This window comes from Trachurus trachurus (genome assembly GCF_905171665.1).
Source record: "Trachurus trachurus genome assembly, chromosome: 22".
Taxonomy (NCBI): Eukaryota; Metazoa; Chordata; class Actinopteri; order Carangiformes; family Carangidae; genus Trachurus; species Trachurus trachurus.
The window spans coordinates 21889629-21913278 of NC_139907.1; the positions used below are offsets into that span (position 1 = coordinate 21889629).

The 23650-nt window shown below is 42.8% G+C and overlaps 1 protein-coding gene across 3 annotated transcripts in view; it reads left to right on the forward strand.

Moving 5' to 3' along the window:
- The window catches only part of col12a1a (collagen, type XII, alpha 1a), a 53898-nt gene that overhangs the window by 13997 nt on the left and 16251 nt on the right, over positions 1–23650 (forward strand). For 2 of the 3 annotated variants that reach the window (XM_083998163.1, XM_083998161.1), the window contains exons 14-46: positions 2125–2394; positions 3946–4212; positions 4406–4598; positions 4831–4955; positions 6631–6780; positions 6858–6977; positions 7071–7235; positions 7346–7492; positions 8058–8197; positions 8974–9103; positions 9876–10021; positions 10571–10700; positions 10789–10925; positions 12085–12214; positions 12300–12439; positions 12685–12817; positions 13031–13054; positions 13853–13992; positions 16143–16272; positions 16379–16518; positions 16608–16737; positions 18607–18749; positions 20292–20421; positions 20553–20695; positions 20815–20944; positions 21555–21674; positions 21764–21910; positions 22039–22155; positions 22282–22434; positions 22559–22633; positions 22718–22857; positions 22973–23096; positions 23302–23445. In XM_083998163.1, coding sequence (XP_083854289.1) covers positions 2125–2394; positions 3946–4212; positions 4406–4598; positions 4831–4955; positions 6631–6780; positions 6858–6977; positions 7071–7235; positions 7346–7492; positions 8058–8197; positions 8974–9103; positions 9876–10021; positions 10571–10700; positions 10789–10925; positions 12085–12214; positions 12300–12439; positions 12685–12817; positions 13031–13054; positions 13853–13992; positions 16143–16272; positions 16379–16518; positions 16608–16737; positions 18607–18749; positions 20292–20421; positions 20553–20695; positions 20815–20944; positions 21555–21674; positions 21764–21910; positions 22039–22155; positions 22282–22434; positions 22559–22633; positions 22718–22857; positions 22973–23096; positions 23302–23445 — 4653 coding nt within the window. The remainder of the gene's footprint in view (positions 1–2124; positions 2395–3945; positions 4213–4405; positions 4599–4830; positions 4956–6630; positions 6781–6857; positions 6978–7070; positions 7236–7345; positions 7493–8057; positions 8198–8973; positions 9104–9875; positions 10022–10570; positions 10701–10788; positions 10926–12084; positions 12215–12299; positions 12440–12684; positions 12818–13030; positions 13055–13852; positions 13993–16142; positions 16273–16378; positions 16519–16607; positions 16738–18606; positions 18750–20291; positions 20422–20552; positions 20696–20814; positions 20945–21554; positions 21675–21763; positions 21911–22038; positions 22156–22281; positions 22435–22558; positions 22634–22717; positions 22858–22972; positions 23097–23301; positions 23446–23650) is intronic. The other variant, XM_083998162.1, reaches the window with a different exon arrangement.

A 23650-nucleotide genomic window follows, 5' to 3' on the forward strand; every position in this document is an offset into this window, starting at 1 on the left:
AGTGAGGGAACTTTCAAGTGCGGGTGCCAGCAGTCAGAAGGCAGTTTGAAGGGAAGGATGTGTTTCCTGCTGTGATTTTGAGAGAACTTTCCAGAATATGAGTAAAACAGACCTTAGGTGGTCTGTTAACTCAGCTTTTAATACTAAGATCCAAGTAAAGTTGTACATAAAGATACATGTAAGAATTGCATTTTCTTTGCATTTTCCTTGCCTGCTGGTATTGCTGTTTTTTTTTACTTTCTTTCTTTTTCTTTTAGTTTAGTTTTCTTTTTCTGAGCACAGTCGTTTATATTTTTGAGCTTAAGACATCTTTGGCTGCAGATGTGAAAGTTATGTCAGCACATGCCCCTGCTGCAAATCTCTCCAGATGATTTCCAGTTGTGTCATATGTGGTTTTCTAGAGGCATGGGTGAGACTTTAATGTGAATGTATGATCTGGTCTTGTCCAAGGTCTTAATTTGAGAGTAGCCTTCTCCTTGAAGGGTGGGATGCAGTTTGGGGGTTTTAGAGTGAAACTCAGATAAGGAGATCCAGAGTTTTTTTTTAATAGCACAAGTCACATCTGTATGCTTATATACACATCTTTGTAATTTCATGAAACCATGTGGCTGGTTATATGCATACTGTCATGTAACCAAGAAATACAGTGAAAGAGTGAGAATGAGTAATTAATATATTCACATTTTGCAAATTTACATATAAATCACGCTTTTGTTAGGTCTGTGGGCCATGTGTTTTGTGTATGTGTGCTTTGCTTCTTGGAGCAGTTCCTTCTCTTTAGCTTGTCTGCAAGTATTGTTGAAAAGTGAGCCACTGTCTGCAGATCTCATTTCCTTCTGATTCTTTTGCCCTTGGTTCACACACAGCTGTAAAAGTCGGTTGAGTTCTTCCTTTGCTGCTGGCGAAGATCATCCTTATTTTTATGGAATGATCTGGGTATTTATTAGTGGTCTTCACCGTTTTTAATGGTCCGTGGTCAAAATCTGGAGTTCTCCATTAATTTGGTGGTGGTGGCCGTTACTCTTCATATCTTTTCTCTCAAGGTGCAGATCACTCTGCTTGGCCAACATGGCTGCTGCTGTTAATTCTGTGCAGATCGGTTTCCAGTTCATCTGTAACGGATTGATGCGGAGAGGAACTCAGGGTGACAGGCAGCTATTTGTGCTGTGTGCTCTAGTACGATATCCAAATTATCCTTAGTTCGGAATTGTGGTAGTTTAGTGTTGTATATCCTTCTCAGCAATTGGGTTTTTCTTTTTTTTTTATTACAACTCATTTGGTAAGGTTTGATGAATACGGTTTAAGAGAGACCACCCAGCGGCTCTGCTCTGCCTGTGATTATATTGTCATTAGGTGCTGGCATGTAGTGGGTTCGGGTTTTGAGCGATTATGATCCCAGAGGTTGTGTGGGAGGCTCTGCATGACGGCCCATCCTCCTGTGGTGGATACAACTCCTCTATATGGCGGCCAGACCGGAGTGTTGAGAGTCCATCTCAACATGGGCATCCCTCTCAGCCAAGCATGTGTTGGCCTCTCATCATGAAAACACCACCAAAATTCCCTCCTTTCTATTTCTGCGCCTGCCTGCTTCAATAATCTCTCAGGAAGAGCGAGTGAAGGAGAGAAAGGGGAGGGAAGGGGGGGCAACATCTGCAATTGTCGCAAACACACTTCTGTGGATCTGGTTTCCTCTGTTTCAATGGAAAATTAAAGCATTGCCGGGAGAGGCACTGAGGATATGTGATTTGTGATTAGTTTTGCAGAGATTTTTCCAGCAGTCTCTGATTAAGAAGGGAGAAAATCAGGTTGTTCAAACAGATCCTGAGGGGTTAAAGCGGAGACAGATGAGTGATTGTTGGGGGTTTATCGCGGGGGTTGTTCTTTTCGTCCATCCCGTGTCTCCCGCACTTCCTCAAACCTCCATATATCTGCATTAAAAATCAACACCACCTGGAAAAAGCCAACACTAACACAAGCATCTTAGTTTTCATAGGAGCAAATCCAAAAGGAATATCTTGAGAAACTCTGAGTAAACAAAACTTTGTATTGCTTTTATGCAAAAGCAAATATAATACGACTATCTCTGTTATTCATGTTTTTTTCTTCCTTTGCACCTATCTACAGAGCTGGGTTCACCCAGAGACCTGGTGACCCGTGACGTCACAGACACCAGTTTCGGTGTTTCTTGGACCGCGGCCCCCGGTAACGTTCGTCAGTACCGGATCAGGTGGAAGTCTATGTTCTCTGAGGAGTCTGGGGAAAAGGAAATACCAGGAGACACCACTGCCACAGTTCTGGATGGTCTCACCCCTGAGACACGCTATCAGGTCTCTGTGTTGGCACGCTATGGACATGGAGAGGGCCAGCCCCTGAATGGAGAGGAAACCACAGATAGTGAGTAACTGTAGCTGCTTTAACTCCTCCTACTCCTCTATTTACCACACCTATCCTTCACTTTTCTTATTCTTTAGCTCACTACGTCCCTCATTTGTTTCTCTTTTGATAGCTCCCACCCTCTTGTTTTCCACTTTTGCACTTTATTTTATTATCATATTATTAGTCCCACTTTGAGGTTGCCTAGAAAGTGTGAAGTTGAGATTTAACTCTGCAGTCATAAAAACCATGGAAGCTCATATGACCACAATGGGACAGTTTCCTTCATTTGTAACTGCCACAATGATCGTTTTAAATGCCAAGAATGCAGCCAGACTTTCTTGCCATAAACTCTTGCTATGCTTGAAAGTTTAATTTGCCTTTCAGGTCATTGTTGAGAAATCTGGGGCAATGACGCAGGTAAAAAATACCAATAAAAAAATACAGAAATACAGTTCAGCTGCAAGAACCTTTTTTTTGTTTTATGCAGAAGTAGGGATCTGTCAGCAACACTTCTTCTGCTCAGTTCGTTCTGTGGAGCCATCAGATAACGTCATAGCTGTTGGCATTTGCCTGAGACATCGAGACTTTTAAGACTTTGCATTCACATCTTGAAGACCGTGCACGTGTGTTACAAGGATGTACGAGGTGACGTAGTGTCGACAGCACCTGGACCCCCTTTTCATGGAACATACAGGACAGACATAAGTATGGCCCCTCCCTTGTTAGACAACACTAATGCTTGAATGGGAAAAGTACATTAGGCGGAAACTCGCACCATTTGGGAGTGAATTTGTCCACTATTTAGTGAAACGGCTTGTGGTCAAGGAAAAATGTTTCCAGCCATCGTTAGTATTTATTGATTCTGGCAAGAATGGGAGGTGGCATACACACCAAACACGACCACAAGATGGCTTTGAAGCCTTAAATGTTCACTCTGCTGTTTTTCCTTCGTCTGCTCTGCACCCGCTATCTGCTGCTCTCTTTTCTTGCACTCCACACAAATCACAGGTCCCAGTGGGCTGAGCCACACACTGCAAACTTGGATGCGCTATGTTTTTCCGTTAATAAAAACGAGCGCCCTGAATATTTTCCTCAGCTCATTTCAGGGCCTTTGACAATTCACACTTGCCCTTCCTGTTCTAAAAAATAAGAAACGCTCTATGCACACACAATGGAAAAATGAAAACTATGGGTTTGCTCAAGCTGTAAGCCTGGATCCCACAACCCACCAACTAAACACAATCAATCATGTAAATCTGATCCTGTTCAATGTATACTTCTGAAAATCAGAAATATTTGGGTGGTTTTACATTCACACGCATGTGGAAACTGAGCAGATATCCAGATGAAAGACTGTGAGGTAGCCAAGCGTGTTACTGTTTAGTTTACTTAGCAGCAGGAAAGCCACGCTGCTTATATTTCCGAAGGTATGTTGGAAACATAGGCGGTTAAGCATACATTTAGTGCAGATTCCCATCTGAACAAGGCCCACGCTCTACATTTCCCCCCACACCATCCATTCATCATTTCTCCTCCTTTTACCTTTTTTCCTTTTTTCCTTCCTCTCAGTCTCAGCTGAGGGCAGAGCAATTGTTGTCTCGGAAGAGACGGAGAAGACCATGAAGGTAACGTGGCGGGCTGCACCTGGAAATGTGATAAACTACCGTGTTACATACAAACCCCAGGCTGGAGGCCGCCAGCTAGCAGCCAAAGTGCCCGGTGGCACCACCACCACTGTCCTGAGACGCCTCACTCCCCTCACCACCTACGACATTACCGTTCTGCCGGTGTACCGCTCCGGAGAGGGCAAAGCAAGGCAAGGAGTAGGAACAACACGTACGTTGATCTATCACTCACCATAAATGTTGCTCTGTCTGTTGCAAAGATTATAAAAACTGTGATTATCATCAATACTAAATGACTAAAGAAAATATTAAAGTAAATATCTATTCATTCTTTTGAAGTACTTTACCCATGCCAGGACTGTCCTACTTAGTCACAATGTACTGTGCTTGTCTCCTCTTTCCAGTGTCACCTTACAAAGGTCCTAGGAACCTCCAAACATCCGAACCCGCCAAGACTAGCTTCCGTGTAACCTGGGACCATGCTCCTGGTGATGTTAAGGGCTACAAGGTCACATTCCACCCTGTCGGAGACGACATTAGCCTGGGGCAACTTCTTGTCGGTCCCTATGACAACACTGTGGTGCTGGAGGAACTCAGGTGTGTCTTCATCGTGATACACACACACACACACACACACACACACACACACACACACACACACACACACACACACACACACACACACACACACACACACACACACACACACACACACACACACACCTATATATACACATGCACACAGTATGTGTATATATATATAGTATATCATGTAAAAACAAACAAAAAGAAAAACTGAAAATCAAAATCTTTTACTTTTACTCTACAGAGCTGGTACCAAATACAGTGTGAGTGTGTTTGGTATGTTTGATGGAGGAGAGAGTATGCCATTGGCTGGACAGGAGAAGACTACTCTCATGGATTCACCTGACCCTCCAGCTTATGTGCCATCAGGTAACATGAGCCAATAGTTTCTCTAAAATCCACCATTCTACAATTTAGAAAAACTACTGTATATCATGAAAGGAATAAGAGAGAAAACATGTTGGATGCTAACGCTAACTGCAGCACGAACAACTGAAATGGTTTTAGTCAGACTATTACTGTGCCTGTCATCACCTTTAAAGCAGTGTCTCCAGTTTGTTCTGTCTCTGGGCAGCTTCAGACACACTGGAGGAAAATTCACTCCAAGCCCATGCCCCATAAAAGCAGAAGAGTTTCTCTAAATGCCTTTCCTCAAAGCTAATTGTCTCACGAAATAACAGATGTAATGACAATTCCATCTGTCTGCCCTTTTCTTACTTTCTTCGTTGTGTCACTTTGGGCTTCCGCTTTTTATTTCCAGTCCAAGTACAGCCAGGCTAGACTCAAGCCATACGCGTATAATCTGTTTGCAGTTATAAAACGTTTTACTACCTTTTGAGTCAGAGTGAGCGAGGCAGGCAGTAAGTGTGAGAAGAGGAAAATTGTTGTGTTTGCTGGAAGGAACTGGAAAAGGTCAGTTTGACCGCTCAGCTGCAGGCCAGGTCCTAATAGGGAGGCAGATGCAGATTCTGCGACAGCACCCAGCTCCAAATTGCATTCTGCCCCCATACTGTTCAATGACTCAGTCAAGTCAAGTCTAAGGGCAAAGAAAGTTGTAGATGTGGCAAAAATCAAGTGCTATTCCTCTTGTTCTGATCAATTAAGAACTGTTTTAGATTAAAAAAGAAATCCTTTATTATAATTGTACATAAGAAAAATACAAAGAGGTTTGGAGGGCTATTCTTCACAGTGCTGAACAGGAAGTAAAATAGAAAATTAGATGAGTAAACTAGAATTAGACAAGAATTATACATCTAAAAGATATTGCAAAATGATAGGGATATATCTGTTTTTCCCTTCACTTCTTTTCCTAACCAGTAAATAGATGCTTGTCTGTATACTCACCTTTAACAGACCTACCTGTCGGAGATTAGTAGACATGTTTCAGTTCCTCATTTTTACTGTTTTTTTTTTATGTCAGCAAACCGATCTGTAAAGCAAATATATAACCTGTTTTCAGTTGCAGACAGCTGCAGTTAGTGCAACATCTGCAGCCTTCTTTTAGATGCCAAGGATCAGATGTGTTCCTTGTCATCACACAATTGTATGGAAAACAGGATGTGAATATTACCTTTCTGCTCAGTAATCTCTACAGCGGAGGCCTTTGATATGCCAAGGGCCATTAAGGGTGCATTCTCCTGAAATGCCCTCTGGGACTGCTTCATGGATCCACAAAAAAAAGTACAACTGGGAGAAATACTGTCTCAACATGCCACAGGACAAGAAGATGATTATTATAACACCTGGAAAGCCAAAGTTCCCTGAACAAACTTCCCCGGAAAAAGATGAAAAGCAGACACAATGCTTTACTGTTTGTTTGTAGAGATGCTTGTTTAGTATTATGGAAACTCTTTTGTTGTCTTTTTCTAAAAATGATATGTTGCCCTGAACTTTCCTTTCCCTCCTTCCTTTTACTCTCACATTTCTCATTTTGCATCATTGTAATTCACAGAATACCATTTTGTCTACATGACACTTGAATGACAGCCTCATTTGAAATTGTCCATTTCGCTGAGTTCTGACACATGACCTTCTGCCCTCTCAGATGTGATGTGTAAGACCACTGCACAGGCTGACATTGTGCTGTTGGTGGACGGTTCATGGAGTATTGGACGTCTCAACTTCAAGACCATTCGTGCCTTCATCGCCCGTATGGTTGGAGTCTTTGACATTGGCCCAGAGAGGGTCCAAATTGGTGGGTTTATTAATTTTTACTATGAATACAAATATTGACTTCTTAATGAGTTGGTCTAATAAGTGTGGTGTGTACAGGTCTTGCTCAGTACAGTGGAGACCCCAAGACTGAATGGCATTTGGATGCTCATAGAACCCGGGACTCCCTCCTGGATGCCGTGGCTAACCTGCCCTACAAAGGCGGAAACACCTTGACTGGTACTTAAAACAATGTCTTTCAAGTATATGTGTCCCTCTCTAATTCCCTATGAAGGAGCTGTTGCAGTCAGGGTGACATTGTCTATATTGCAGGTCTGGCTTTGAAGTACATCCTCCAGAACAATTTCAATGAAAATGTTGGGATGCGAACTAAATCTCGCAAAATCGGTGTGTTGATCACTGACGGCAAATCACAGGATGACGTCAATATCTTCTCTCAGAGCTTGCGTGATCAGGGCATTGAGCTGTATGCCATTGGTAAGGAAAATCCACTTCTCTTGACTTGCACAGGCTCATTGTATGAAGGAAAACTCCCATACTGTATATATCAAACCATGATGACTATTGACTCAATTATTGTTGTGTAGGTGTGAAGAATGCTGATGAGAATGAGTTGAGGTCCATTGCCACTGATCCGGATGATATACACATGTACAACGTGGCTGACTTCTCCTTCCTGTTGGACATTGTGGACAATCTTACCGACAACCTCTGTAACAGTGTGAAGGGGCCAGGTACGTACGAGTCAGAACGTTGACATCTTTCACTGATTGACGTGATGGAACAATGTATGATACATACTGCGTTGTCTGAGCCAACTGCTCTGTTCCCAGGCTTTTGATGGACAGTATAAACATAGTGTAGATCATCCCAGGCCCACAGACAGTTACATGTCTGGCACATCATGGAAAGCAACTCTAGAAGCTAAGAACCAGCCAAGCTCATGAAAATTATTGTAGATATTATTTTCAGCTTCTCCAAGTATTTCAATATGCCTCCATGGAAAAGAGAAAAAAATAGCTCCTTATTGAAATGATAAAGTTGGTATTGGGGAACCTCTTGCAGTGGATGTGGTTAGACTGTCAATCGTTCAGGGAACCAGGCAATATTAAGATTTGTTTCTCAAAAGACACGTCTTTGTCTGTTGCCAGACAACAAACAACAAATATATAAATATGAGAATCTCAGAGGTGATGGGTTTGGTCATCTTGGGTAATTCTCTATAATTAACCCTAGATTAGTAATGAAAGGTAGAAATCAATGTGTCAATCTGTATCTTCTATGCTTTCATCCAAATAGGAGGTGCACCAGATGCTCCCACTAATCTGATGACATCAGAGGTGACTCACGAGTCCTTCAGAGCCACCTGGACTGCTCCTGAGGGCTCAGTGGAGCAGTACCGTGTGGAATACATGACTGTGTCAGGACAGCCAATGCAGGTATAGCTGCCAGAATCTCAGGCTCCACTGTCACTAATTGAATCACCCACAAAAATGAACCGTGAACGTAGCGTGTCTTCCTGTGTGGGTGTTGAGCGGATGTTGGCTTAATAGCGTCCGGGCCCACTGTTTCTGATCTTAATGGGAAACTCCAACTCAAGCTTCTATTTCCAGCCTTCGGTTTATGTTGGAGTCCGGCTGTGTGAGTGCCTCACATTATTATCTGACACAGGGCAAAGAAACAAAAATACACAGCTCTCAGTTCAGGGGATTAGAGAGCAAATAGTGACATCACTAGTGATAGCTCCACTGGCCAGCTGAGTCTTGGCTCCATAATATGCGGACTAGATGCATTTTTGGTGTCTGAATCTAATTACATTTAGAAGATGTTTGTTTTTGTCCAGCAGCTCCCATGGTTTGGTTTAATAGCGAACATAGTGGAGTAAGATTTTATTATTGTTTATGGATCTGAAATTGAAGCACATGTTAAGTTTTAGGCCAGTGAAAATCTGTTTGAGGGTTTTCTGGTTTAAATTGGAGCGCTTTAAAAATGCTCAAGTCTGTCTAGTAAATAGAAAGAGCTTTTGATTGTTGTGCTCTTTAATTGATTACCGCTCAAGAGGAACACCATTGCTTATTTGGAGAAACTATCAGCAGACATTCAGACTTCATTAAAGTTTTTACTCACGAATGAAATCTTTTTGCCAGACATTACAGAGGAATGCAACCGATTTCTTCTTCAGCTACAGTCATGTAACTGTTTTCTTTGTTTTTAGGTGTACGTGGACGGCACTGAGACCACAGTGGTTCTGCAGAAACTCAACCCTCTGACTCAGTACCTGGTCAGCGTCTTCTCCGTCGTGGGAGAGGAGAGCAGCGAGCCTCTTAAAGGAACTGAGACCACACGTATGTCTTCTTTTCTGTGTTTTAGTCTTTCCTCTAGGCCCATATCATTTGATCTAAAGAGATCAGGAAACTGTTGAGAAATTGTCGACAGGAATGTGAACCGTCTAAACAAAAATTGGCTGACTGGCTTTTAATTTACTGGACCTAGATGTTAACACTATACTGATACTGCACGTATTTTAACTTACAGACTTTCCCACTTTAGGAAATCGAGATGAATGGGGCTGTCTGAGAGCAACAGTCTGAACCCTCCAACATCCAGCCTTTAAACAAACATAAGACAAATTTAATGCACTCAGTGACTCAGTGCAGTTCCTGTGTGGTCCTATTAATAAAAGTTTCAAAGGACACCAAGACCAAGATGTATACATATAGAAACATATAGAAACATATACACAGATTGCAATGGTAAATCTTAATTAGATGCAAATTCAGGGGTAATTTAAACATTAATTACACTGGGGGTTCAAGTTATTCGTACCTCTTTCCTTGTTTCTTTTAAGATGTTGTTAATGTTTTATGGGTGCTCTCTAAAATAGCAGAAATTTAATAGCGTTATTTAGTATCTATAAAACCACATATAAAACCACAGTGATTGTTGAGGTTATGCAGTGTGAATGACTTACAAAATAATCCTGAGGAAGCTCCCTGAAATAAAAAACACACACATACACACACACACACACACTGAAAAACTTGACTTTTTATGTATTTCTGTAAGCATGGATGTATTTTTGATTGTTGCCTTCAATGTCACTGTGTGGTTATCCAGTGCCCCTGAGTGCTGTTAGGAGGATGGACATTTATGATGAGCAAACCACTACCATGCGGGTGAGGTGGGAGGCGGCAGCCGGTGCTACGGGCTACATGCTGCTGTACAGCGCCATCAATGCCACCCAGCCAAGCTTGGATCAGGAGGTATGAGCAGTATGAACAGCAATGAGAACACAGTGTGAGTGAGTAGATGGGGCATACAGCCAATCAGCTGTGGACAGATAGGACAGATATGGACAAGATGAAAAATTAGCACATGATTGTGTGTTTTTGGGTGGATGAAAACACACGCTCACACGCATTTATATCTACTGAATGTACATAAACACGTACAATCTGCTGTCAGCAGTTATATGACAAAATACAGATGTCACACACTGAAATACCATTTTACAAAGCCACCACTGTTTGCCTCACCATTCAGCAGCCAAGGCTGAAGGGAAAATACAGAGGAATACTGTTAGTCACAAAGGGGTGGGTGAACCATGAGCTCACTCTGCCAAGGGAACATCATCATTTGTTCATGAGGTGTCAAACCCGGTGGGTCAAAACCGGATTCAGCAGATGCGCCGCAAAAGAACATTTCTCTGAATTTTTTGTGTTGAAATGTGTCTACGTATGTCACCAAGGAGTTCCTGTCATCCACTTCTCCTCTGACCTTATGTTGTGTATTTGGTTTGGTTCCCCCTGCAGATCAGAGTTGGAGGAGATACAACTCAAGCCCAGCTGGTGAAGTTGTTCCCCAACACGGCCTACACGCTCTCCCTCTTCGCCCTGCATGGAGAGTTAGCGAGTGAACCACTGACCAAGCAGGGAGTCACCTGTATGTACTCACTGAACCATGAGATCTGTCTTTTGCACCGTAAACGACTACTGTGAACTCATTCATTGACCTTCTGTTCCTTGTTCAGTGCCCCTACCCCCTGCAGGTGAACTGAGGGTCCGTGATGTCACCCACAGCAGCATGGTGCTGAACTGGGATGCTGCTCCCGGTGCCGTTCGCAAGTACCGTGTCACCTACCAGCCTGAGGATGGAGACGTTAAAGAGGTGAGTTTAGTTGCATTTTGTATAGTTTTTCATATATTATGCACAATAAACAGGCACCCGTGTTTTCAATAGTTCTGTTTCTCCTGCCCTTTCCTACCTACCTAAACTGAGATTGTTGTCTGTTTGAGACATTAGGTTTGATGGTGATGAATTTATATAGATATTTTCTGACTGATCCTTCAAAGTACTGGCTTCAACCACCTAATGGATACTGCAGCTGGTTGGGTGCACATGAGGGAATGTTCTGTACTCCTGTGAAAAGATTATGAAAGGATCAGAACATGGTTTTGTGGGGGTTAAAGGCCAGTAATGGTTGTAGGGACTGGACAAAAACGTTTGCATGTTCCCTTTTGAGAGTTCTTGGGCTTCAGAAGCAAACTCTGTAGTCTGCCATTGGCTGTTTTCTTAGTCATAAATCAGGTGGAGGTGATCCTCAAAGATCCTTTGGTGGAAACACACATGTGAAAGTTACTCACGGGCTTAGGATGTGATTGTCACAAGTGGGAGTGAAGGGCCTATTGCCCAGAAAGTAGCAGAATGTCATGTCTAACCTTGTTATTATGTGAGGGAGACCAATAAGTGACAGTTTACCCCTCAGAACACAGATTCAAAGACATACTCCCTTCTGGTGAAGCCTTTTGCAGGTCCCGGGAGACAAATAAGGTGTCTGTCTGTACTCACAACTCAAGTGAAAATGTGAACAATCAGCAAACACACAGCAGCTGTTAATGGATATTCAGAATTAATCCCTTAAGTTCAATTTCTTGAGGTTCCGCTGCTCAAACTTTATAGATCTAGAGCAGTAAAACCAGTGTGGTATTTCCTCTACGTATTCCAGGTGTCTGGTCAAACTTTGTAGCTTGTTGTTGTTTGTTAAGTGCCTTATTTGTTCCCGGTTTCCTCTGGAAACAAGCTCAGTTTTATATCTTCTGGTCAAATTTCCAACCAGTCTTATTAGGTGCGTACTACTGCTGTCGCCAATGGTCCTGGAGCACATGCAGAGAACGGAATTAAGGTTTCGCAAGACTTGGCAAAATTTGTCTGAAGAGGAAAACATCTGAAGTTCTTTTACTTTGAAATGGCATTTGCAAAGCTTTATACATTTGCTTTATTAATTTCTTGTAATAACATTTAATAAGTGTGTTTAATTGCTCCACAGCTGGAGGTGGGAGGAAGTGTGATTACCAAAACACTGGACAACCTGGTCTCACAGACTGAGTATGCATTAACTGTTACTCCAGTGTATGACGAAGGACCTGGACAGACAATGATGGGATCAGCAATCACTGGTAAGAATGAAAATGATGATCATGATGACAAGGTGGATGTGGATTCTCCCTGGTATAGAGATCACAACTAACTCCCCCTCTGTAGATGTGGTTCCTGCCCCGAAGAACCTGCGATTCTCTGAAGTTACCCAGACCAGCTTCAGAGCCCACTGGGAGCACGGAGCCCCTGACGTCGCTTTGTACCGCATTGGCTGGACGAAAAAGGGAGATACCAACTTCCAATATGTAAGAGAAAACCAGCTGTCCAACATGTTTACATTTCTAATAAATCATGCAGGTGTTTTTTTTTAATCGCTCTTGGGCGATGCTTTGGAGAAGACCTCCAGTGGAACATCTAAAAAACAGACTGCTGCACTAATCCTATAATAGTCACTCTAATATATATTTACAGTATACTCTATCCAATATCTACTAGTTCAAACTTTAGTCAGGCTCCTTCCTTTATGCTACACTTGTGTTTTTCTCATCAGGCCATTCTGAACAATGATGAGACAACCCATGTCTTGGAGAACCTGGAGGTAGACACACCCTATGATGTGTCTGTCACCGCCATCTATCCAGATGAGTCAGAGAGTGAAGATCTGCTGGGCACAGAGAGGACATGTAAGATTCACATTCCAACAGCTCTTTGATGTCAACTTGACACTCACACCACTCAACATTGTTTTGCTCAGTTGCCTGACAGACTATGTGTGGGATCGTGACCGAAGGCTAGACCCATGATTAACCTTTTGAGTTTATCTCCTGGAGATATACTGATTGAAAATCTTCAGTGAGGGGTATGCCCATTATACCTTTCTATTTCTGCCTCTATAGTGCCCAAGGGTGTTCGTGTTAAAAGTAAGTATGTTTTGCGGTAAAGCAAGAGGATGCTTTTTCTTTCAAGTGATGAAAAGCATGTTTTGTTCATTCAACAATTCATCAGTGCTGTTGTCATTGGACAACCATCATTTCATCACCAAGCAAGGCCCTTAACCCATCAACCGCTCCAATGGTGCTGCCGCTGACACATGTGTTTTTTTTTTTTTTTTAACATGTTTGTCCGTCCTCATCTGTTTGTCCCATTGTCCATGCCATCCATCCCAAGGCTGTTCATGAGTATGTTCTTAATCAGTGAAATCAAATGGGTGAATTTCAACAATGCATGCCCTCCAAAACAGGGATTGATTTGAATCCCTGTTTTTTAAGCCCATTCTATTACCCATCATCTGTTCATCCATCCATCCATCCATCCATCCATCTATCCATTCATTGCATTGATCCATGCATTTATCAGTCCATCCATTGTCATCTGTCCATCCATCCATGGCTGTTCAAGAGAATCCATCACTGCTTCAGAAAAGACACAATCCCAGAGGTGGATTGTCTTTTCTTCTTTAAAGCTACAGTCCTTGACACAAATGATTGTAGACCTCCTTTATCTTACCACAAAGTAAAGAAAGTCCAATATCTAGAACTAAATGAACGTATACTATTTTGATGACAAGTGAATAAAAACAGACCTAATAATAGGTATCTTAGGCTGACCAAAAGGACTGTGTCTTTAAAAGTTATTTCTAAGGAAATCCATGCGAAGAGTCCTCATATGACATTGACATGACTGTAATTGTGATATGTGTTTCTGCGTGGATTTCCCAGCACCCAATGCACCACCCACCAACTTGGTTGTCTTCAATGAAACCATCACCAGCCTGAATGCCAGGTGGAACCCACCTCCAGGTCGCGTCCAGAATTACAAGATCACCTACGTCCCCACAGCTGGAGGCAGGAGCCAGACTGTAAGTCAGACCAACAAGCACTGACAAACAGTGTATTCATACTCTGAATGAATACTTGATGAATTAACTGTAGTTCATGTAATCATATTGGTTTGTTCAAAATGATACCACCAAATTAGCCAAGTTTTATCATCTATAAAATGATTTTAAGTCAAACTATAGCTGAAGGAGGGTGTCACAAAATATCATTGACAGGGTAGTGTGCACAGTTAGATTTGATTTCATTCACAGTCTAGCATAACTTGGCCAGACATTATGGTAACTCAATTAGTGGAGCTGTTTATTCCGCCAAAGCAGCTTTACCTTCAAGCATTAAAAGTGTATAGCTAAACATCTGCTATTGGTATTGCATCATTTTGGTTTATTCAAAGTCAAATCTCTTAATCTGTTGTTTGGATATTGCAGCATTAATATGGACAAACCTCTGCTTAGTTTTTTTCTCAGTGTTTCCTGACCTCGCAGACCGTCACCTGCTGGTCATGCATTTTTGGCTGCCTTACAGAATATGCAAAAGTCTCTTTGGATTACAGCTGAATTTTTGGTTTCAATTTGCTGTCAGACATTTTCTCATAGCTTCCACAAGCAATATTTGAAAGCAAGACAGAGGAGTGCTAAATGGTGCTTATGCACATGCTCAAGCAAAATATTACAAACTGAAAACCACACTAATAAGTTGTAAAACAACATCTTAAATCATCGTTGCATGTTCCAGCCAACTTCAGTGAAAATATTTCATCCCCACAGCGTGACATTTATGGGAGCTGTCGAGTTACTTAACAGAGATAACAATTAAATATCGTAAAAGGTTCACATAACATTTTTTTGATGGCTATTAATTTAGTAGCTCTGGGAAAAAAGTGAAGAAACACTTATGAAATTAAACATTCATCTACACTGTGCTGTGGTTCACATGCAGTTTCAGTATGTGCTATCTAGTCAGCTGTGTTTTCTTGTCTACATAGAAAATGGAATGTGCTTGTCCAGTCAGGTCAGTGCATGTGTAATGAGAGAGTGCTGTGCCATGGGTGTCGTATATTATACAGCAGATCGTGTTTAAAGTCCTGCACATAGCCTCCGTGCTCACGAACATGGCTATTAGCTCACTGTTTTTTCAGCTTTTTCAATAAAGCCCAGATAGCATCCATCATTTGTCATCCTGGAGAAGGCAGCTAAATCTTTAAGCTAATTTTCTCCCCTTATAATTTTGTAGAAAAACTCAACTGCTCTTACAGAGGTCACATGTTGACCAATAGTTTCCCTTTCAACAGAAAGAGGAAAGTTTTCCACTTAAGTGCTTTATGAAATATAGTTGCACTGATTGTCTGGGTGATATCACACTGAAAGGCTGATGGAAAGCTGGAAGTTAACAAGCTAACATCAGCCAAGTTGTCCTGGTTCACTGTCAGGATTTCAACAAGGAACAGCTAGCTAAGGGAATTTTGCATTGTTTTGTCTCTTTTTGCACATGCCTGACACACATTTTGTGTGCAAGATAAAATCAGTCAGCGGTTGAGAAAGCCTGAGAGAGCTGTACAAATGATCAAACCGATCCAGGGTGGATCACGTACGTCAATTGTTAGAAAGAAATCCACATACAAACACACCCTCAAAGCTATGAGAGTTGTATATCTCAATCTTTATAGCTTATGCCAAAAGCAATGCAGTAAATTCATCACCAGTCACGGCTGTTATGACAAGACATCCGACTGTTTCAGCAATCAGGATAGAGATTTAGCTTGGCCAGTGCACTGTGCACAATCCATGTCCAAAAACACTCAAAATATTCCTCCTCTGATATGTTGTAGTTTTTCAGGTAGAATTCTTTCCACCAGGTTATTGACATCAATTTAATGAACCCCTGGGGAGTTGTTGAACTCTTCCTCCTTTCAAAAACAGATCAAATATCATATTCCTGAACAGATACTAAAATGGACAATTTAAAAAAAAAAGAAGAACAGAATTACAAGTAGCAGTTCTGAAAGCCTAGCAAGAGAGGTATATTTTTTAGTAGGCTAATTTCATGCAAATGCAATTGTTTTCTTAGAGAAGAGACAGGACCTGCTACTGATTAAGACTGAATAATAATATTTGTCTTTCCTTTTCAACAAGATAGAAGCCAAAAGAACTGACATTTATTCTTCACTAATTAGACCCAGGTTGGAGGAAAGAAGAATACCGTCCTGCTTCCCAAGCTGACCCCTGACACTGAGTACTCCATCAGCGTGGTGGCTGTCTATGCCCAAGGAGTCAGCAGAGATCTTATAGGCGTTGGAAAGACCAGTAAGTCGCCTTCCACACTGGGTTGTCTAAGTGTACTGGCTTTGCAGTGTTGTTATTCTGGTATGTGTGGAGTAACAAGTGTATCATACATTTATCTTTATCCCAGAGCCTTTGGGTGGTGTTAGGAACCTGCGTGTTACCGACCCCACCACCAGCACCTTGAATGTCCTTTGGGAGGCTGCTGAGGGAAATGTGCGCCAGTACAGGGTCTTCTATGTTCCTGCAGCTGGAGGAGAAGAAGAGATGGTAAACTAGATTAACCATTGATTAGCCATAGCCTATCACATTTGGCTGTAGCATTAAACTGAATTTTACCTTGTTGTTCTTTTATCTAGGTTCAGGTCTCTGGCAGTACCTACAACAGTGTGCTGAAGAACCTGCAGTCTGATACTGTCTACACTGTGACTGTGGTTCCTGTCTACTCTGCTGGAGAGGGACAACGCATGTCTGAGAATGGCAAAACATGTAAGCACTGCATGCACATAGTCACTGGTTTAGGTAACTAGCTTTTAGATACAGTGGTGAAAGACAGATTTCACAGTTTAGAATAGCTCATGCAGACTGGGAAGATGACCTCTGGGAAAGACATACTGCATGACAGCAGTGGGATTTTTTTTTCCCTAAGTGAGGAATCCATTCATGTCTGTCCAGACTGAACTTACTGGCCTCATTTGCTGGCGTGCTCTTGCTGTATGTCAGAAACCTTCAATGAGGCAGCCAGTCATATCTGATTTATTTCAAAATATATTTTAAGGCCATTTAAATTCTTTAACCCGAGTTAAACTGATCAAACTCAGTTGATGCATTCGATTCACACACTTACATGTAAAATGTAACATGAAACATGACATAAAACGACTTGTTTCAAGCTCAGTCAGCTTAGTTTGAACTTCTTCGAAGAACAGCATTTTTCCATTTTCTCCCTCAGTTTCAAACCACCAACCTCTGCTGGGCATGAGTCAGCATTTTGTGGGGTGATTGCGTAGGAAGGAATTCCTCCGGGCTGGCAGCATTATAATGGTGTCTCCTCTCTCTTTACCGTAATATTGTCCATTTATAGGTTGGAATGGAGGGTAGTGGTCAGGATAATGGTGGGGCTGGAGAATGGGGGAGGGGATATATTGAGTAATTGGCTCTCCTTTGGGAAAAAGAAACGGAAGGGGGGTTGGAAATGAATAGAGAGCATTATATGTTTTATGGCTCTCAACTCACTTGGGTAAGGTCATGCTCCATGCCTGCTACTGTTACCCCCATTTTCCCTCCTGTAGTTTGGTGTTTTTCTTTCCTAGACATGTTAATTAAGCGTTTATACAGTATGTACAGTACATCAGATCATACTGCTGCAAAGCTTTCTACACACCTTTTATCATTTGTTGCCTCTGTAGTTTATACTGCTTCAATGTACCCTCAGCTCTTTCATGCTAAGGAAGGATCTGCTCTAGCCACTTGAGCGAACATTGCAAGTCACTGACTGTTAATTGTACCATCAAATTCAAAGCAGCTTCCTGGGCCACAGGCTTTAGTCTGTGAAACTTTAAAAGTACGGAAGCTCGCTCACTGTGCTTTGCCCACCATGTTTTTTTCCCCCTGCATTTATGGGGTTATAATGGGGAGCAGCACAAAGACTCTAAACATCTGCTTTGGTTCTTTAGAAAACAGGGCTCCACATACGCCTTGTATATCCTTTTCATTAACCTTTAGGGCACTGGCAGGAAATGTCCTGTTGATAGTGGCATTGTTAAATAATGTCTTTAACTCATCCCTTTTGGTTGCCGGGGCGTATTGTTCCCATTTTATTGAAACATTCTCATGTTGCTACTGGGCCATTGTGCCTGTCTGAAAAACTAGTCTAGGCCACGTTATGTCAACTGAGAAAGAGACGGCAGGAGATTCACAAAGACAACGTGTAGACACTTGTAAAAAATCTGCTAAGAGGCTAAAACCTAACAATTCAAGCACAAATAAGAAAAGGGCGAAAGTGCATTGTATGACAGTATTATGGGTTTTGTTCACATGTAATTGCTGGTTTTAACCTCTTATTAAATGACCTCTGTCCATTTGACACCCATGTCCTAAACAATCCCTGTGTTTGTCTCCCTTCTATCTCATCCTCTCCATCTACCTGTCAACCCACTCTATACAAACCACTTATCTGGCCAACCTTTAACCTCGCCCTGTCATCACTCTTTCCTCTGTGTCCAACCTCCCTCTCATCAACCTCCTCTTACCACTTTGCACCCTCTTTTTGCTTTTCCTCACCCTGACTCTCACCTTAACCTTTTACGTCTTTATCTCTGCCCTACCTCTATCCACCCTGCATTCCTGGCTCGGCAGTGGAGCGTAGCCCCGTCAGGAACATCCAGGTTTTCAACCCCACTACCAACACTCTGAACGTTCGCTGGGAGCCTGCCACAGGCCCAGTGGAGCAATACCGGGTGGTCTACGCACCTCTGACTGGCGGCAGGCCCTCTGAATCGGTGAGTATCCATCTGTGCTGATAGGAAACTATTTTCCAGAGGGTGTGCAATTGTAACCTTAACAAAAAAATACCTTTTTATTTACTTATTACAACTCAAGTCAACATTTTATTGCTATAATTTCCCATATTAGACACACACAAACACTGATGGATCCCTTTGGAAGATCTGCTAGTGTTTGTGTCTGGGTGGCGTCTGGATGGAGACATATGTTTCCCAAGCAGCAACACATTTTGATCAGCATTTACAGTTCACCATGTGTCATTAAGAATGAAAGAGCCTCAGGGTGAACCATTTAAAGCAAAGCTTTAGTCTCTTAACAAAATGGTGCATGTGTGCAGCTACTGCCAGTTGACTCCTTTTAACAAACTGTTAACATTTTAAACCAAGACATGTTCATTAAAGCTGACATTCTTTATCTGCCACTCCGGTATGTGGCATCTGGCACCAGCATGCCCACATCTTCACGTGCGAAGGATTTCTGGGTTGAAGAATCTACAAACAACTTTTGAAGTGTTAATCTAACATTAGCTTTCTTCAGCATCTGCCCAAAAGACTGCACCATTAATAGCTGTTTTTACACCGGGAGTCTAATGACATGGTCTGTGCAGAGTGAGGCGTATTTCAGTTTATTGATAGGGAGGTACTTTCAGCCTTTATCCCTATTTGTTAGCACATTTATGGCAGGCTTAAGCCTTTTCCAGGGCTGGAGCCAGTCATGTGCGTCAGTGGCAATGTGGCCTTTCTCAGCCAGCTCCATCAAATTTAACACCAACTGGGGATTTGAAGCCTGAATTGCCAGCTTTGCCAGTGTCTCCTGTTCTTTTCTGACTCTCAAGCATCCTTGTAAATATTTCACCAAGAGAGATGAGAGTCGACTGCAAGTGTTACAAATGAAAGAGAACTAAAATAGCAACGAGTCGTCACGTCAAAGACATCAAAACATAGTAAACAGATTCATCCACCCAACTGCTGGTGTGGCCCTCACATAGGTGCAGGCCCTCACACACAGCCCCATTCAACTCACAGGTTCTTCCTTTCTGTCAAAACCTCCAACACAACTATGTGTCCCTCCCCCAGAGGTTATCAGCAGGCCACAGCCCTCTGACCTTACTTTGTCCAACTACTTAACCATAAGACAAGGAGAAAGTGAGGAGGAGGTGGCACTTATGTTATCAGCTGCCTTTACTGTCAGACTGGGCTGAACAGCGGTGCCTGGTGTCAAACGCCCAACCCGACCCCCCTCTACCACCACCACTGCCTCCAACACCACACTCCCAAACATCAAAGGAATATTTGGCTCCTCTTTTCACTTAGTGCTGAGAGCAGGAGGCTGTTGAGTCAAAGGGAGGTGTTAGAGGGAGTGTACAACATGAGCAGCTGTCGTTTGGTGAAGGACCTGGAGAGTGTCAGGGAACCCTTGCACAAGTGCATAGGTTTTTTGTATATTTGTCTGATTTTACTGAGCTGAGCATGGTTTTAGATTTAAAGTCTGTGCACTTGCTGCTGTGTTAATCCCTGACATGTTTTGTCTCTGTGCAGGTTTTGGTACCAGGCACCACCACCACAGCCGTGCTGCAGCAGCTGCTCCCAGACACTCCTTACAATGTTGGAGTGGTTGCCCTGTACAGCGATGGCGAGGGACCCGCTATCAGTGAAGCTGGAAAGACATGTAAGGACCTGGGCTAGCTATAGCTAACTATACATGAGTGTGTAAACCAATCCATGGACATGGGTGAATCGAACTGGGTAAGAATGCAGATCTGACTTATCATAATTTCTAAAAAATGTTTCCACGCTCAGTGCCCCGCAGTGGCCCCAGGAACATGCGTGTGTATGACCCCACCACCACCACACTGTCTGTCTCCTGGGAACATGCTGAGGGCCCTATCATGCAATACCGCATCACCTACGCCCAGACTACAGGAGATCCTATTGAGGAATATGTAAGCACGTCTATAACTCCACATATCACTGTTTTATTTTCTTCAGTGTTGTTAGTTTTTGACCATAGTCCTTATAGTGTTCCCTGTTAATGTGGTACTGTATGTATTTTCTTTTGTAGACCACTGTGCCAGGAAACAGGAACAATGTGATCCTGCAGAACCTGGATCCAGACACGCCCTATAATATCAAAGTGACCGCGATCTATGGTGATGGACCAGGAGGAGAGCTGGAGGGAGATGGTCGCACAGGTACAAACTGTTCCAGTCTCACAATCACAAGAGTGCACTTTTTCTGCACTGGACCCGATGTGTGTCTTTTTAAGTGATCCAGAGACCTTGGACAGAAACAGAAATTACACTCACACACGCATGCACTGCACACTCCAGAAAATCTGCATAGGCTGATCCATTGATTAGGATCCTGAATCATTTTTGCAAAAGTGGAATAAGTGAAATTCTCTACTTTTCATGAAAGCCAAAAGCACCGAGAGTCTTTGCCAGGGAATTATGAACTGGCTGTATTCCAGTCAGGGAGAACTCATACTTGCAGAGCTGGCCAGCGTCTTGCCCAATTGTGCCTTTCAAACAAAAGAAATCCTATTAAATACCGTAATACCACTCCACTCCCTGTGGCAGCTTCATTTTTTTCTCCATAATTTCTCTGATGTGGTTTCATTTATCATCTCCTTGATTGCACATTGAGATACTCTATTCATAATTCAGAAGCCATAATAGGCTATAATGTAGTAGTTACCCTGCTGACAGCTCACTAACAAGAAGTAGAGAGAAACTGAAAGGTTCTGCATCCCATCTCAATGAACTGGAGCCTTTGCTTACCGTGCTGTCTTGTTTCCTGCAGTGGGTATGCTCGGCCCTAGGAACCTCCGTGTTTCTGATGAGTGGTACACCCGTTTCAGGGTAGCCTGGGACCCCGCCCCCTCCAGGGTCAGCGGATACAAGCTTATCTACCAGCCTGAAGGTATGGACAATGTTTTGATGTGGTTAAGATAAGAAGAGTTTGCAAGCTCTGACGACGCACTTGTATAAAACTGTCATGTCTCCATTCAGGCTCTGATGAGTCCATGGAGGTGTTTGTTGGAGACGTGACATCCCATCAGTTGCATAACCTGAAACCTGGAACCACCTATGACCTGAAGGTGCTGGCACAGTACAACACCGGCTTCAGTGAACCTTTGATTGGACAAGGCACCACATGTAAGTTGAAGCTGAAGAGGGCATTTAGTTAAATGCATGATTCCAGTTGAGCGGTAGATGTCAAAAGCTGTACGTGTTTAACAGGATACAGGAGGAATATGTAACAACCTTTGCTTGCTTCCCTTTAGTGTACCTCAATGTGACAGACCTGACCACCTACAACGTTGGCTACGACAACTTCTGTGTTCGATGGGCGCCTCACAGAGCAGCTACCTCCTACAGAGTCAAAGTCAATCCTTTTGACCGTAAGTGTTTTACTCGGTTACTCTGCACAATGTTTTGAATTAAGCTCCCCACATGTGAGGTTCCTGCAAGATGAAGCAAGATGAAGCAGTCTAATCTGGATTTTCTGTCCTTCATTTTCCCTCCAGCCTCCAAGACAGGAGCCCAGGAGATCACTGTCAGAGGTTCAGAGAGCAATTACTGCTTTGATGGCTTGACCCCTGACACTCTCTACAATGCCACTGTCTACACCCAAACCCCCAACCTGGAGGGACCTGGAGTGAGCGTCAAGGAAAGAACATGTAAGATAGCATTTTCTTTGCCAGTAAAATGCCAATGTATGAAGATAGGGGGCAAGCTACAATAGTGAAACTGTTTAGTATATAATTTCTTTATTTTGTTTATTTGTCCATTTTATTTTTGCAGTGGTCAAACCCACAGAGCTGCCAACTGAGCCTCCCACCCCCCCTGCTCCAGCAACAGTCCCTCCTGCACTGGATGGTGAGTGGAACAGTTGAACATTTGCATCTGTATAAAAAAGTATAGATAATTATTTAGATTAACACCACTGTACCTGCGCCACAGTGTGCAAAGGTGCCAAGGCAGACCTCGTCTTCCTCATCGATGGTTCCTGGAGTATTGGAGATGAGAGCTTCAACAAGGTCATCCAGTTTGTCACCAGCATGACTGGAGCCTTTGATGTCATCAGCCCTGGCGGCATGCAGGTCAGCATAAATCTTGGTGCTGTCTCTTCAGTAGTGTCGGTTAAAAGGAGTAGATTGCTAAAAGTTATTATCAGTGATTGTCATAGACTTATCTTATTTTGTTCTTTTTAAACAGGTCTCCTTCGTGCAGTACAGCGATGATGCTAAGACTGAGTTCAAACTGAACACCTACCACAACAAGGGCATAGTGCTGTCAGCTTTGCAGAATGTCCGCTACAGAGGCGGAAACACCAAGACAGGTACATCAGAAATGTCTGTGTAGGTTCTCAGTCGTCCAAGTAATTTTAGTCATTATAAGCGCTGAAGCAAAGGCGACTGGACTTCTTTTCGGTTTCTTGAAGGCGTTTCTCCTCTCATCCTCAACAGCATATCTATCATTTATATCTATCTAACCAGAGACCACCATAGTAATGTGTTGTCGCTAACTCCTTCACCCTCTTCCAGGCATTTCTCTGAAGCACGTCTATGAGAAGGTGTTCACCTCTGACAGCGGCATGAGGAAGAACGTCCCCAAGGTGCTGGTGGTGGTCACAGACGGACGCTCCCAGGACGATGTCAAGAAGAGCGCCGAAAAACTGCAGCACTCTGGTTTGTGTGACATTATTCATCATTATCATGTACGTGTTTTTTTCTGAGCTGTATGTACATATGTCTCAGTATAGTAGTGGAACGGTTTCCTTCCTCAGAGCCAACGTTTGTGGCTGATTTAATAAACTCTAATAATAAAAAAATCCCTGTAGGGATGTAACTGCCAGCGGTTACTGGAAGTTTAACAATGGTCTTTGTATTTTGC